Source organism: Macrotis lagotis, chromosome 5, assembly GCF_037893015.1.
Source record: "Macrotis lagotis isolate mMagLag1 chromosome 5, bilby.v1.9.chrom.fasta, whole genome shotgun sequence".
Lineage (NCBI taxonomy): Eukaryota > Metazoa > Chordata > Mammalia > Peramelemorphia > Peramelidae > Macrotis > Macrotis lagotis.
The window spans coordinates 194,494,929-194,508,201 of NC_133662.1; the positions used below are offsets into that span (position 1 = coordinate 194,494,929).

At 36.7% G+C, this 13,273-nt stretch overlaps 1 protein-coding gene across 4 annotated transcripts in view; it reads right to left on the minus strand.

The window, feature by feature from the left end:
• Nucleotides 1-13,273, minus strand: part of ALG14 (ALG14 UDP-N-acetylglucosaminyltransferase subunit) — a 154,446-nt gene that overhangs the window by 67,901 nt on the left and 73,272 nt on the right. For 3 of the 4 annotated variants that reach the window (XM_074188223.1, XM_074188222.1, XM_074188224.1), the window contains exon 3: nt 4,838-4,960. The exons of the other annotated variant lie outside the window; for it this stretch is intronic. In XM_074188223.1, the coding sequence (XP_074044324.1) occupies nt 4,838-4,960 (123 nt within the window). The remainder of the gene's footprint in view (nt 1-4,837; nt 4,961-13,273) is intronic. 4 annotated transcript variants of the gene reach the window in all.

Genomic DNA, 13,273 nt, shown 5'->3' on the forward strand with positions numbered 1-13,273 from the left:
GAGCCTCAGGGCAGAAGCCCATTCTGAATGGTGAGGCTGGAGAGGGTCATCCAAGAAGGAACGGGGAGCAACAGCTCTCACCCCAGAACTCCATCAAAGAGGAAGCTTGGCGCTCGGGATGGGGATCCATCACTGAGAAAAGGAGGATCCCCCAGGACTGTCTCTCCTGTGCCCCCTAGTGGCCCCCCAGAAGCCAGCACCGTATCCTCTGTATTACCAAAGGAAAATGTGAATTAAGCTTTTTTCTGAAACCTTAAAATAACCAAATAATAACAATAAAACTTGCTTTTGTATGGTACATTATAATTTACAAAGCATATTCACAAGTATCTCATTTCAGCCACATAACAACTGTGATATAAGCAGGGTATGTATTATCTTTCTTTTTAATAGATGATCTGATAAAAAACCAGACTATTCGGCAACTGTTATCTACTTTTAACCATGGTATTCAAGCTTTGTAAACAGATGAGTTGATATTTTCCATTATTACTATTTTGTACTTTATGTAATATTCTAAGAGAGCTATGATTTCATCATATTCCCTCCACAGATGCAGATCACAACCCCTCCATGCTTTTGTATAGTTTCATGACTTATTGAAGTTCAAAAAGCATCACATAAATGAAGAAAAAATTTCATTTCTTTCCATTTCCCATGGCTAAACAACATTATAATGGGAAAAAGGCTACAAAATTCTAGAAGAATTTCTCTGAGCTGTAGCTCTTTGGCAAGGAGAAGAATGGAAAATGAGCCTATGTGAGAACTTATGTTGATAGACCAAAAAGTGAACTTAGAAGAACTTTCTTGATCCTTGAAAGCTTACAGATTTCAAAACTCAGTTTAACTTTTTTCAAACACAAACAAACTTGAAAAGCAGAGGGGAGAAATTCGAGGTGAACAGAAACTAGGGTATTGCTTTACAGAAGACATTTCAGACAAAGACTAATTCTTATTCTGCTAGGTTTTTTCTAAAACTACTCAAAGGTCACATGATAACAATATGGAAATCTATGGTTCACTAATCATATTTTTATTCTAGTCACCACAAAGGCAGCTATATTTTAGGCTAGATAGCCTCCATTTTTAATCTATACCTCTCTTTTCCCTAAAGGATATTCTAGATGCTATAAATTTACAAACTTAATCTACAGGGACTAGACTAAAATTTCATTCTGATGGCTCATCTTGGAGGTGACTTTGGGTTATTAAATGTTTGCTTATGGACTCCTACAAGGACTGGCAGGTTCCACAAGATGGAAAGATTTCAAGCATGAGCCCAGTGAAAGTCTGTGGTACAGGACCAACCTAGAGTGAGTAGCTGCCTGGCAAAGTAAGTTCTATCTAGCTGTCTACCTATTTGTTCCCCTATTGCCACCCCTTCTCTTATGCTTTCATGCATACACATATAACAAGGTAAAGGGCAATAAATTTTTTAGCCACTGGAACTCTTGAAAATCACTCAAAATTAAGGACTATATCCTCCATTAAAGGAATGAAGTTATAGAACCTTGAAGTAATTTACAGGCATCCTGGCATTACAATATTTATAATTCCTTGAAAACTATAACAATAGGGGCAGGTAGGTAGCATGGTGGAAAGAGACTAGCCCTGGAGTCAGGAGGATCTGAGTTTCAACCTGGCCTCAAATATTTACTAATTGTACAAGTTAATAAATCACTTTAACCCTTTAATACTTTAAAATCAAGTCACTTTAATCCCAATTACCCCCCCCCCCCAAAAAAGAAAGAGATACAATATCCAAAACATTAGGAATGTGATAAAATAAAAAGATGTTTAGGGGCTTTACGGAAGAAGAAATGATCAATTTCAGTAACTGCTTAGATTTAGACTTTTCACCTAAGGAAGAATTTTAGTAAACCAAAATATATCATATCCTATTTTATTCTATAATCAACTGGAAATCTTAAAATATTCCTTTAAACATCCTACTGGGTATTTTAGGTTATATTCTTACCACTTTCAACAGGATAATAGACCTAGAGCTGGAGAGGGAGCTCAGAGACCATCTAGCCCAACCCCCTTTAGTTGATAGACAAAGAAAAGCTAAGAGCCTTGTCTAAGGTCAAACAGATAGTAACTGGCAAAGGCAGGATTTTGAAACCCAGGCCTATGAATCCAAAAATCACCATCTTTTCAATACTGTCTCCCTTTGGGAGGGAAAAAACCAAAATCTATTTTGAAGAGATTAATTTGGAATAAGATCAATCATTACTATTTAAATTCTTCTCAATGTTAAAGCTTATTCTCTGGAAGAGAAAAAGGTCTCTAGGAAGTAACAGCAACCTTTTTACACTGCTACAGTATTATTTATTGCACTGAAAAAGTAATTAATGAATTTTTGACTCGCCTGAAATATGTCTTCCCAAAGTGCCCCAGGAGTTCTACCCAACAACTTAGCATTTCTGTTTTCAAAAAAGTATAAAAACCTGCGGTTCTTTGGCAGTCACATTAAGCCTCCAAGGTCAATATATATTTATATAAAATATTTTATAAATGAGAAAAAGAAATAAATAAATAGTTGAGTGAATTTTCCAGACTTACTCATTTATGGATACAAAACTAAAGTCAACCACAAACAGTAGTAGCTTCCTTGCCTGTATATCTAAGCAATTTAATTTCAGGTCATTTCAGACCCTAAAGTGCCATCTAAAAAGATTTCTCATTATAAAGAATAGTAAATAAAATTAGTCACGAATCATTCTTCTATTTCTATTTAACTGGGAATTAGAAACTTTGGGAAACATCAAGTTTCTTCATTTATAAGTCAACTACATTGAGAAAAAAGACTTCCTTTTGTGATTCCCACTTCTTGTCAAAGGCAAATGAACTCTTCTTGTTACATCCATAATGCTCATTTTTAATTCACAAAGTTTAATGCAGGTTTGGTCAGTTCTTGTTTTTTTTCTTAATTCTTTGGAAATACCTTAAGGGATCTGGTCTTTGCCTCCCTGCTCCAGCCCTCAGCTCCCCAGTCTTATACCTTTTATATGTCAATTCCCAAGTCTAACAAGTTCCAGTTTAATGTTTCCAGTTTAAATAGCCAGGGATGAGAATTAAATTTCATTTGTTGCCTATTCTATCAAAAACTTTTAGAGGGACAATCAACTCCCAGAGAGGTGCTATAATTTCAGATGACTAAGATTCTTCCTTGGATCCTCAAGGTGTGTCTGGGGAGTAGGGGATAAACCCCAATTTCATCAATAATTTAGAGAAATACAAAACAAAAAAGTTTAGTTTTTAAAGTTCTTGGTCAAAATACCTGGGAAAATTGAACTACTAGATATGTGATAAAGGTCAATGACTGATACCATTCTTCCAAGTGACTAAAATGAAACACACTTAAGTTAAGCTATGTAAATATATACTCATTTGAATGTTCCCAAACTGAGAGACCAAGAGCTCCCAATAGGCTATTTTAATGAAAACAGATTCTATAATAAATAGAATGAAAGAGAGGGAATATGGTGTAGTGTATAGAGAGCTCATGGTCAGGATGATTTAAGTTCAGGTCCTGCCACTGACACATACTATCCTGGCTGTGTAGTCTTGGGCTAATCACTTAACCCTTCAAGGCTCTATGGAGACACTTGTCAAAGACTAAATTTCAGAAAAAGTATCAAAAAAAGCTTACTAGTTTAACTTTTTTTTTTTTAAGTTTTTGCAAGGCAATGGGGTTAAATGGCTTCCCCAAGGCCACACAGCTAGGTAATTATTAAGTGTCTGAGGCCAGATTTGAACTCAGGTACTCCTGACTCCAGGGCTGGTGCTCTATTCGCTGCACCACCTAGGTGCCTCACTAGTTTAACTTTTTAATCTTTCTTTTCTGTACTGCCTTCTTTTATGAAAGAAGATTCTATCAACACATTCCATATTTGGTAAAAAGACTTTGCATCCCAAAAGAGATTATAGTAAAGGATTGGAACCTTTCTGCCCAATAAGCTCCTTCCTGATATCAGCTCAGGGCTGACAGATACATAGAATCCATAAGTTGGCTAATTACACTAGAGGGGAAGTTCACTGATCACTGATTTAGAATTAGAAGGTGATGAAATAATTTGGTCCATCATCTCAATTTGAACAGCCATGGAAACTGAGAACTTAGAGGTCTTGACCAAAGTCATAAGAGGTGGTGGGTGGCAGGTCTTAGATCAGGATTGTGTTCCTCTCATTTCAAAGCAGACTCTTTCTAATTGACTGATTACTGTCCTATGTAATTGAAGACAACCATGAATCAAATGAATGAAGGGATGACATGCACATTATGTTGATTATAGAGAAGGAAGGGAATGTTGTACAGACATCCTTCTCATTGCCTTTTTCAGAGCTATATTCACCTCATGACCTGATTTAATAGGAAACAAAACTTCTGGTGATGACTTGGGTGCCGTGGGAGTCCTTGGCCTTATGGATGTGGATCCCTCCTATATCAGGGAGGCACCATGGCACTCTGGAAATGCTGGGCAAAGCCCCAGAACTCTTTCTATTGCCCCATTCATCCTCTCTTAAGTGATATCACTTAAAGCAATTTCTCCCACTTCTTTTGGCAAAGTGTGTTCAAGGGATTTCTTTGTTTTTGTTTTTCAAGGCAATGGGGTTAAGTGACTTGCCCAAGGTCACACAGCTAGGTAATTATTAAGTGTCTGAGGCCAGATTTGAACTCAGGTCCTTCTGACTCCAGGGCCAGTGCTCTATCCACTGTACCACCTAGCCGCCGCAAAGGGATTTATTTTAAGATACTACGTATGTTCTGTTGTTGACCTAGTAGATATTTCATATTCCATTTTTACTACAGGACCCACTGAATTTTACCTACCAAGTCTGGTTTGAGTCGAAAGGTCAAAGGAAGGGAGTAACACACAGCATATAAGGTTGTAAACAGCGAGGAGCTCCAAGACTGCTGGACTTCTCGACTCCTTGGAATATGATGAATTTTGTACTAGAAGGAAAGGAAAAAAACCCAATTTACTGTGAGATTGCCACTCAAGTGAAATATTACCACTTACTGGCATCAGCATGAATCACTTTTCTGCTTAGTCTTCTTTTCTTGTCCAAGCACTTCCAAAACACAAGATTTATTTTATTTACTTAGTTGCATAAACCTGGGTCATGATTGAGGAGTTTAGTATCACAAAATTATAGAGGTAGAAGCTATCTCAACAGCCATCTAATCTATGTGCTAAAAATCTAAGTTTCCACCCAAAGTGAACCATTAAACTCCTAAATAAGTCTATATGATTCTCCTTTTTGGACTTGACGAAACTCACTACATCCTAAAGAAGTTCATTTTTAAAAAAAGAAAGGAAAAAAGCTAATTTCACTTTTGAATCACTCTAAGTGTTAGGAAGTTTTTCCTTAAATCATTAATCCTAAATTTCCCTCTCTGTCATTTCCATTCATTGGTTCCTAATTATAGCCTACAAGGGTAAACAGCACAAGTCTAATTCCTTCTTCTATGTGAAAACTTTCCAAATAACTGAAGACGGCTCTAAAGGTCACCTCTGAGTGTTCTCTTTATGTACATGGGAATGGGAGTTCCTTCAGTGCAGGGCCTGTCTTGCTTGTGTGTATGTATGGCTAGCTAAATCATAGCACAGTGTGCAGTAAGTGCTTAATAATAATGATGATGATGATGATGATGATGATGATGATGATGATGATGATGATGATTAGGTGGCACAGAGGATGGAGCACTAGGCCAGAAGTCCTAAGTTCAAATTTGGTCTTGGACACTGTGTCCCTGACTAAGCCCTTTAACTCAGTTTCAGTTTCCTCATCTGTAAAATGGGAATAATAACAGCATATATCTTTCAGGGCTTTCGTAAGGATTATCAAAGAATAACATTTGCGGAGCACTTAGGATAGGAACCTGACCACAGGAATTGCTGTAAAAACAATGACTTATTGCTCGAATCATTGCTTCATTCATTCTTTTCACCAGGCTAACTATTCCTTCCATGATGGACTGAGGGAGTCTGAGCTCCGACCTACTCTGAGCAGGAAGCCCCCTTCTCTCCTCTTGGCCCAGAATCATGGAAGAAGCACAAAGAATTATAATATACAAAATAAAGTTCATCTTATATTTCCTCAAATTGCATATAACAGACCCTTAAAAACACAAACCGAATGAATATTTCTTCACAGGTGTGTGTGTGTGTGTGTGTGTGTGTGTGAGTTATATACTCAGCACAGTGCAGAAGTCATAAGAACAGTTACTCTGCAACCAAGTACAGAGAAATGGTATTTGCTCTCCTTCTGGTAAGCTTATAGAAATTAGGAGGAGGGAGGGGCAGCTAGGGGCAACTTGAATAGAGCCCTGGAGTCAAGGGGACTTGAGTTCAAATTCAGACTCAGATGCTTGACACTTACTAGTTGTGTGACTCTGGGCAAGTCATTTAACCCTGACTGCCTTGCCAAACCAAAAGAAAAAATTTGGAAGAATGGGGTTTAGTATTACTCACTCTCATGTAACAATGTAGATTTTTTTCACCTTCCAAAGAAGGACTCAAGGTGCTGAATATGTCACTTGCTCTGAACACTCAACTAGCAAATAATGAATAGTGGAACAAGTATTTATAAAGCACCCAGCACAGCGCTAAGTACTTTTTACCAATATTATCTCATTTGATCCTCACAACAACCTATTACTATACTGATTTTACAGTGGAGGAGACTGAAGCAAGCAGAGGTTAAATGACTTGCTCAAGGTCATTCAGCTAGAAAGTATCTGAAGTTGGATTTGAATTCAGGTCTTACTGATCAGGATCAACGTCCTCTCTACTGTGTCACCAGCCACCTCTGAACCTTGAATAATCCTCAAACCATAAGCTGCAAAAGTCAGACAGACAAAAGACATTCAAAGAAATGTTATTGGTTTTTATGCTGAGAGAGTAATTTACTGAAAATATAGTAAATAGAATACTATTGTTATAACAAATAAAACTATGCCAATAAGGATTTAAATTATTACTATTACAATAAGCTTCCCTATGAGGTTAATTTTATACCTTTTCTTTAATGAACTTCAAACAACTGAGATTATTCTTAGGTTCATATTTGCCTCCTAAATTTTATTTCCATCAAAAGTACAATAGTTAATTATGTTTTACCTAAATTTTTAAAGCTATGAGCACAAGAGCAGCAAATGATAAAAATATAACACAAATGAACAGTTCATTACTGGCCTTGGGAAAGCCTACAAAGTCTAACAAAGTTAGGTCTTCTTTCCCAACTCCCTCATCCAGTGAGGAGCTGGTGTGAATGGGGATCCAAGTCTTGGTGTTGGCAGGCTCTTTCCTGCAGGATTCAATCATGTGAAAAGCAAGGTTATTTTATGAGGCAAAGGCCAACTTTCTCTAGGACAAAGGAAAATGGCTGGAACCCAGCCTGGGGAGTGAGCAAAGGGGCTGGATGAACTTAGATGGAAAAAAGTCTTTCTGGGGGTCAGAGCAATCTAAAAGAACTCCTCTAAAGGCTCTTTGATACAGAACTCAGTGACCAAGGTGGACGAGCTTCCTGGTTTCTCTCCCTAGGCTCCTCTGGTCCCCCTAACAAAATCAGGACCGCATTACCTATTTCCTTCTAGTTACACTGCTTGCAAGTCTACATAGAGGCCTGTTTAGACTACAGAATGGCATCTTTTGAAAATTCAAGTGAGGGATTACAAGCTGGTTACACATACCTTCCCATTATTTAGTTTAAATTTGTTTCTTCCCAATACCTAGTTTTGATCCACTAGCCTGACGAAAGCACAGAAGGGGGGCAGGTGATTTTGGAATATGGGGGGAATCATGGGGCAAAGGAGAGGGTATTCCAGCAATGAAGAAAAAGGAGCAAAAAGGGAGGTAGGAAGGCATCACAAACAACTTTCTCCTTCTCCTTAATTTCTGCCAATGAGGAGTTTCACCTTTTCCTTCTTCCAGATGCCTGACAGGAAAACTTGAGGCCAGCTAGATGGCACCAGCCCTGGAGTTAGGAGGACAAGGGTTTGAAATCTAGCCTCAGACACCTGATGTTAGCTGTGTATACTTGGCAAGTCACTTCACCCTAACTGTCTCACATCCAGGGCCATCTACAGTCATCCTGATTCATATCTGACCACTGGACTCAGATGGCTCTGGAGGAGAAAGTGAAGCTGGTGACTTAGCACAACACCTCACTCAAATCCAGTTCATGTCCTTGTCATGGCATCACCTCCCTGATATCATGGTCTTCTTCAAGAATGAAGGACAAACATCATCATCAATCATCATCATCCTCATCATCATTAACTGAAAAACTTGACTCCACAACTGGAGAGGCCTTGGGGAACTCCCAGGCTTCTGTGGTTCTTCTCTTCAGAAAAGCAGATCCCTATCATGCAATAGAAAGAACATTGACTTGAGAGTCCTAGGTTCAAGTAGTCACTCCCAAGGAGGAGCCTGGACTAGATGATATTTAAGAATCCAATCAATTCTTGAATCCCACAATTATTTAAAATATAATGTTTTAAAATGGAAACTAAGTAGAGTGTAAAGAAAAACTCTAAATATTTATTTATTCAAGGAATTTTCTCTCTAGGATCTACAAATGCATGACCCTACATGACCTTAAATATATCTAAACATATCTTCTTTTAGCCTTGGGACAGCTGTAACAGGATAGAAAATTGAAGAAACTTCTATGGAGAAAGAGCAAGATGAGGAGGTGGTTGCTCTATTCCAGAGACTAAGTCTTCCTTTCATTACCCCAAGATTGTAAACTCCCCATGACAGCATAGGATGCATCTTTCATATGAAGCAAAAGAATACAAGGAAGAATCAGAGTATTTTGTTCTTAACAAACTCTCCTTTTGAAAATCATAGAGACAAAGTTATTAGACAAAGTTATTATTGCATTAGATGCAATCAGTTCTAGCTTACCCAGGGCTCCACAAGTATGAATAACTAAATAATTAAGATTTATACTATATGTTACAGTTCTCAATTTAAAAATCAGGGAAATAATAATAGTAGGTAGCCTCTTGACTCTCTCCATCAACTCTAAAGGCCAGAATGAGATTCATGGGGAAGTAGCAAGTAGACAGTTTCCTTCTCTTCCACTTTTCCATTCCATTCCCTTCCCCTTCTGGCCAATTCTTTTCCAGACTCCTGAGCAAACCAAAGTCTGAAGAGAGTTTTCAGGATGTGAACAAAGTCCAGTAGATGGTCCAGAGTTTCTTTTTGCTGATGCCTCCATCTTAAAAAGCTATCCTCCCAGTGTGCTCTCTTCTTTGTCTTGGGCAATATTCCTTTAAGGAATGAATTTCCTTTAGGGAATATTTAGCATAATATGTGTATAAGTGCATGCAGATTTATGTATACATACATTCATACCTTTGTATAACATGTGCATGTTTAGAACAACACAGTTTGCATTGCTATATATTATTATATTATTATATTACATTATATTATTACATTACTATTACATATATTCTCATGTATAACTAACTCCTATAATTGAACTGCACACTCAGTGAGGAAGAAGTATCATACTTTTATTTATCAACCTCCTCAGAATTTAGCATAGTGATTTGCAACAATAAATGTATTAATTAGCTGATTAAACATACACATAGAAGTATGCTAGATGGTATCAGTAGGAAAATTTGAAACTGGAATAATTAAATATGGGCATGAAAAGTGAAAATTTAAAAGGAAAAGAACTTTTTTTAAAAATTTATTTTTATTAAAGATATTATTTGAGTTTTACAATTTTCCCCCCAATCTTGCTTCCCCCCCCCCCACAGAAAGCACTCTGTCAGTCTTTACTTTGTTTCCATGTTGTACCTTGATCCAAATTGGGTGTGATGAGAGAGAAATCATATCCTTAAAGAAGAGAAGAGACGTCTAAGATGTAACAAGATCAGACAATAAGATATGTTTTTTTCTAAATTAAAGGGAATAGTCCTTGCGCTTTGTTCAAACTCCACAGATCCTTATCTGGATACAGATGGTACTCTCCTTTGCAGACAGCCCAATATTGTTCCCGATTGTTGCACTGATGGAATGAGCAAGTCCTTCAAGGTTGATCATCACCCCCATGTTGCTGTTAGGGTGTACAGTGTTTTTCTGGTTCTGCTCATCTCACTTAGCATCAGTTCATGCAAATCCCTCCAGGCTTCCCTGAAATCCCATTCCTCCTGGTTTCTAATAGAACAATAGTGTTCCATGACATAAATATACCACAGTTTGCTAAGTCATTCCCCAACTGAAGGACATTTACTTGATTTCCAATTCTTTGCCACCACAAACAGGGCTGCTATAAATATTTTTGTACAAGTAATGTTTTTACCCTTTTTCACATCTCTTCGGGGTATAGACCCAGTAGTGGTATTGTTGGGTCAAAGGTTATGCCCATTTTTGCTGCCCTTTGGGCATAGTTCCAAATAGCTCTCCAGAAGGGTTGGATGAGTTCACAGCTCCACCAACAGTGTAGTAGTGTCCCAGATTTCCCACAACCCTTCCAACAATGATCATTCCTGGTCATATTGGCCAATCTGAGAGGTATGAGGTGGTACCTCGGAGAAGCTTCAATTTGAATTTCTCTAATAATTAATGATTTAGAGCATTTTTTCATATGTCTATGGATTGCTTTGATCTCCTCCTCTGTAAATTGCCTTTGCATATACTTTGACCATTTGTCAATTGGGGAATGGCTTTTTGTTTTAAAAATATGACTCAGTTCTCTGTATATTTTAGAAATGAGTCCTTTGTCAGAATCATTAGTTGTAAAGATTGTTTCCCAATTTACTACATTTCTTTTGATCTTGGTTACACTGGTTTTATCTGTGCAAAAGCTTTTTAATTTAATGTAATCAAAATCATCTAATTGGTTTTTGGTGATGATCTCCAACTCTTCCTTAGTCATAAACTGCTCCCCTTTCCATAGATCTGACAGGTAGACTAGTCCTTGATCTTCTAATTTGCTTATAGTATTGTTTTTTATGTTTATGTCCTGTAACCATTTGGATCTTATCTTGGTAAAGGGTGTGAGGTGTTGGTCTAATCTAAGCTTCTTCCATACTAACTTCCAATTATCCCAGAAATTTTTATCAAAGAGGGAGTTTTTATCCCAATGGCCAGACTCTTTGAGTTTATCAAACAGCAGATTACTATAATCATCTCCTGCTTTTGCACCTAGTCTATTCCACTGGTCCACCACTCAATTTCTTAGCCAATACCAAACAGTTTTGATGACTGATGCTTTATAATATAATCTTAGATCAGGTAGGGCTAAGCCACCTTCTTTTGTACTTTTTTTTTCATTAAGCTCCTGGCAATTCTTGACTTTTTATTTCTCCATATGAATTTACTTATACTTTTTTCTAACTTGTTAAAGTAATTTTTTGGAATTTTGATTGGTAGGGCACTAAACAAATAGTTTAGTTTTGGTAGAATTGTCATTTTTATTATATTAGCTCTACCTATCCATGAGCAGTTGATATTTGCCCAGTTATTTAAATCTGATTTAATTTGTGTGAGAAGTGTTTTATAATTGTTTTCAAAAAGATTCTGAGTCTGTCTTGGTAAATAGACTCCCAAATATTTTATATTGTCTGAGGTTACTTTGAATGGGATTTCTCTTTCTAGTTCTTCCTGCTGTTTCTTGCTAGACATATATAGGAAAGTTGAGGATTTATGAGGGTATATTTTATAACCTGCAACTTTGCTAAAATTGCTAATTGTTTCCAGTAGTTTTTTGGATGATTTCTTGGGATTCTCTAGGTAGACCATCATGTCATCTGCAAAGAGTGAGAGTTTTGTCTCTTCCTTCCCAATTCTAATTCCTTCAGTTTCTTTTTCCTCTCTAATTTTTTCTCTCTAATTGCTGATGCTAACATTTCTAATACAATATTGAATAGTAGTGGTGATAATGGGCACCCTTGTTTCACCCCTGATCTTATTGGGAAAGCCTCTAGCCTCTCCCAATTGAATATTATGCTTGTTGATGGTTTCAAATAGATACTGGAAAAGAACATTTCTATAGTATTTGAAGATTTCTTGAAACTTAATGGAATGCTAAATAAAACACTAGTATTGTATGAATAAGGCAGTAAGGTGGCACAGTGGATAAAATATTGGGCTTGGAGTCAGTAAGACTCCTTTTCCTGAGTTCAAATCTGGCCTTATACTTTACTAGTTGTGAACTGGACCTCAGTTTCCTCATCTGTAAAGGGAGCTGAAAAAGTAAATGGAAAACCACTCCAGTATCTTTGCCATGAAAATCCCAAATGGGGTCATGAAGAGGCACACATGACTGAAAAACAATAACATTGAATACTAGAAATTTAAAAGAGTATGCTTCAAAATGACTATACCACTAGAAACCACAGAGCTCTCTGGAAGTAAATTTACAACATAAATTAAATAGCACATCCTAGTAATTTATGTGGAAATTATCTTACCAAGGAGTCCTGATGGCATCATCAACCACAAAAGTACAAATCAAGGCGATCTATGAAATCATACTTTGATCTTACCAAATCCTGCCATTCACTGCAATTAATTTATTCTCTTTATGAATGCATTATTGTTGAGTTCTGGAAATAAGAAATCTTTACTTGGTGTGACAACCAAATGAAATGATTAGATAAACTTTATATATCAAGAAATGGTTTTAGTTATCTTTTGCAACTGCTTTTAAATGATATCATATGTAATATATACTCCAAAATAAGCTTTGTCTAACTAAAACTGATTATCTGAATGATTCATTGTTAAATCTTCTGCATGACATGCTATAATAGTTGGTTTTTATATGATGCTTTGAATAGATTAACTCATTTGATTCTCACAAGAACCTTCAAAAGTAAGTGTTACATATATTATTAACCTCATTTTATTGATGAGAAAACTGAATCTCAGTAAGATTAAGAGGTTTATTAACAAGAAGTCAGGATAAAGATTTTGAAAGACAGATGAAGAATATATGCATTCTAGGTTTGGGAGGTGGCATCTATGAATGCATAGAAGTGGGAAATGACAGGCCAAATGTGGGGAACAGCTGGTAGTTCAGTTTTGCTGGAATAAAAGAATGCATGATGGTAAATAGGAGGAAATGAAACTGAAAATATAGAAAGGAGTCAGATTGGAGGGTTCTTAAATATCAGAGTAAGAAGATTCTATTTCGTGCTACAGTCAATAGGGAGACACTGAGCAGGAAAAATAAAATAATCAGACTTATGTAGAAGAAGAATTATTTTGATAGTTAATTGGGAAATGAACCTGAG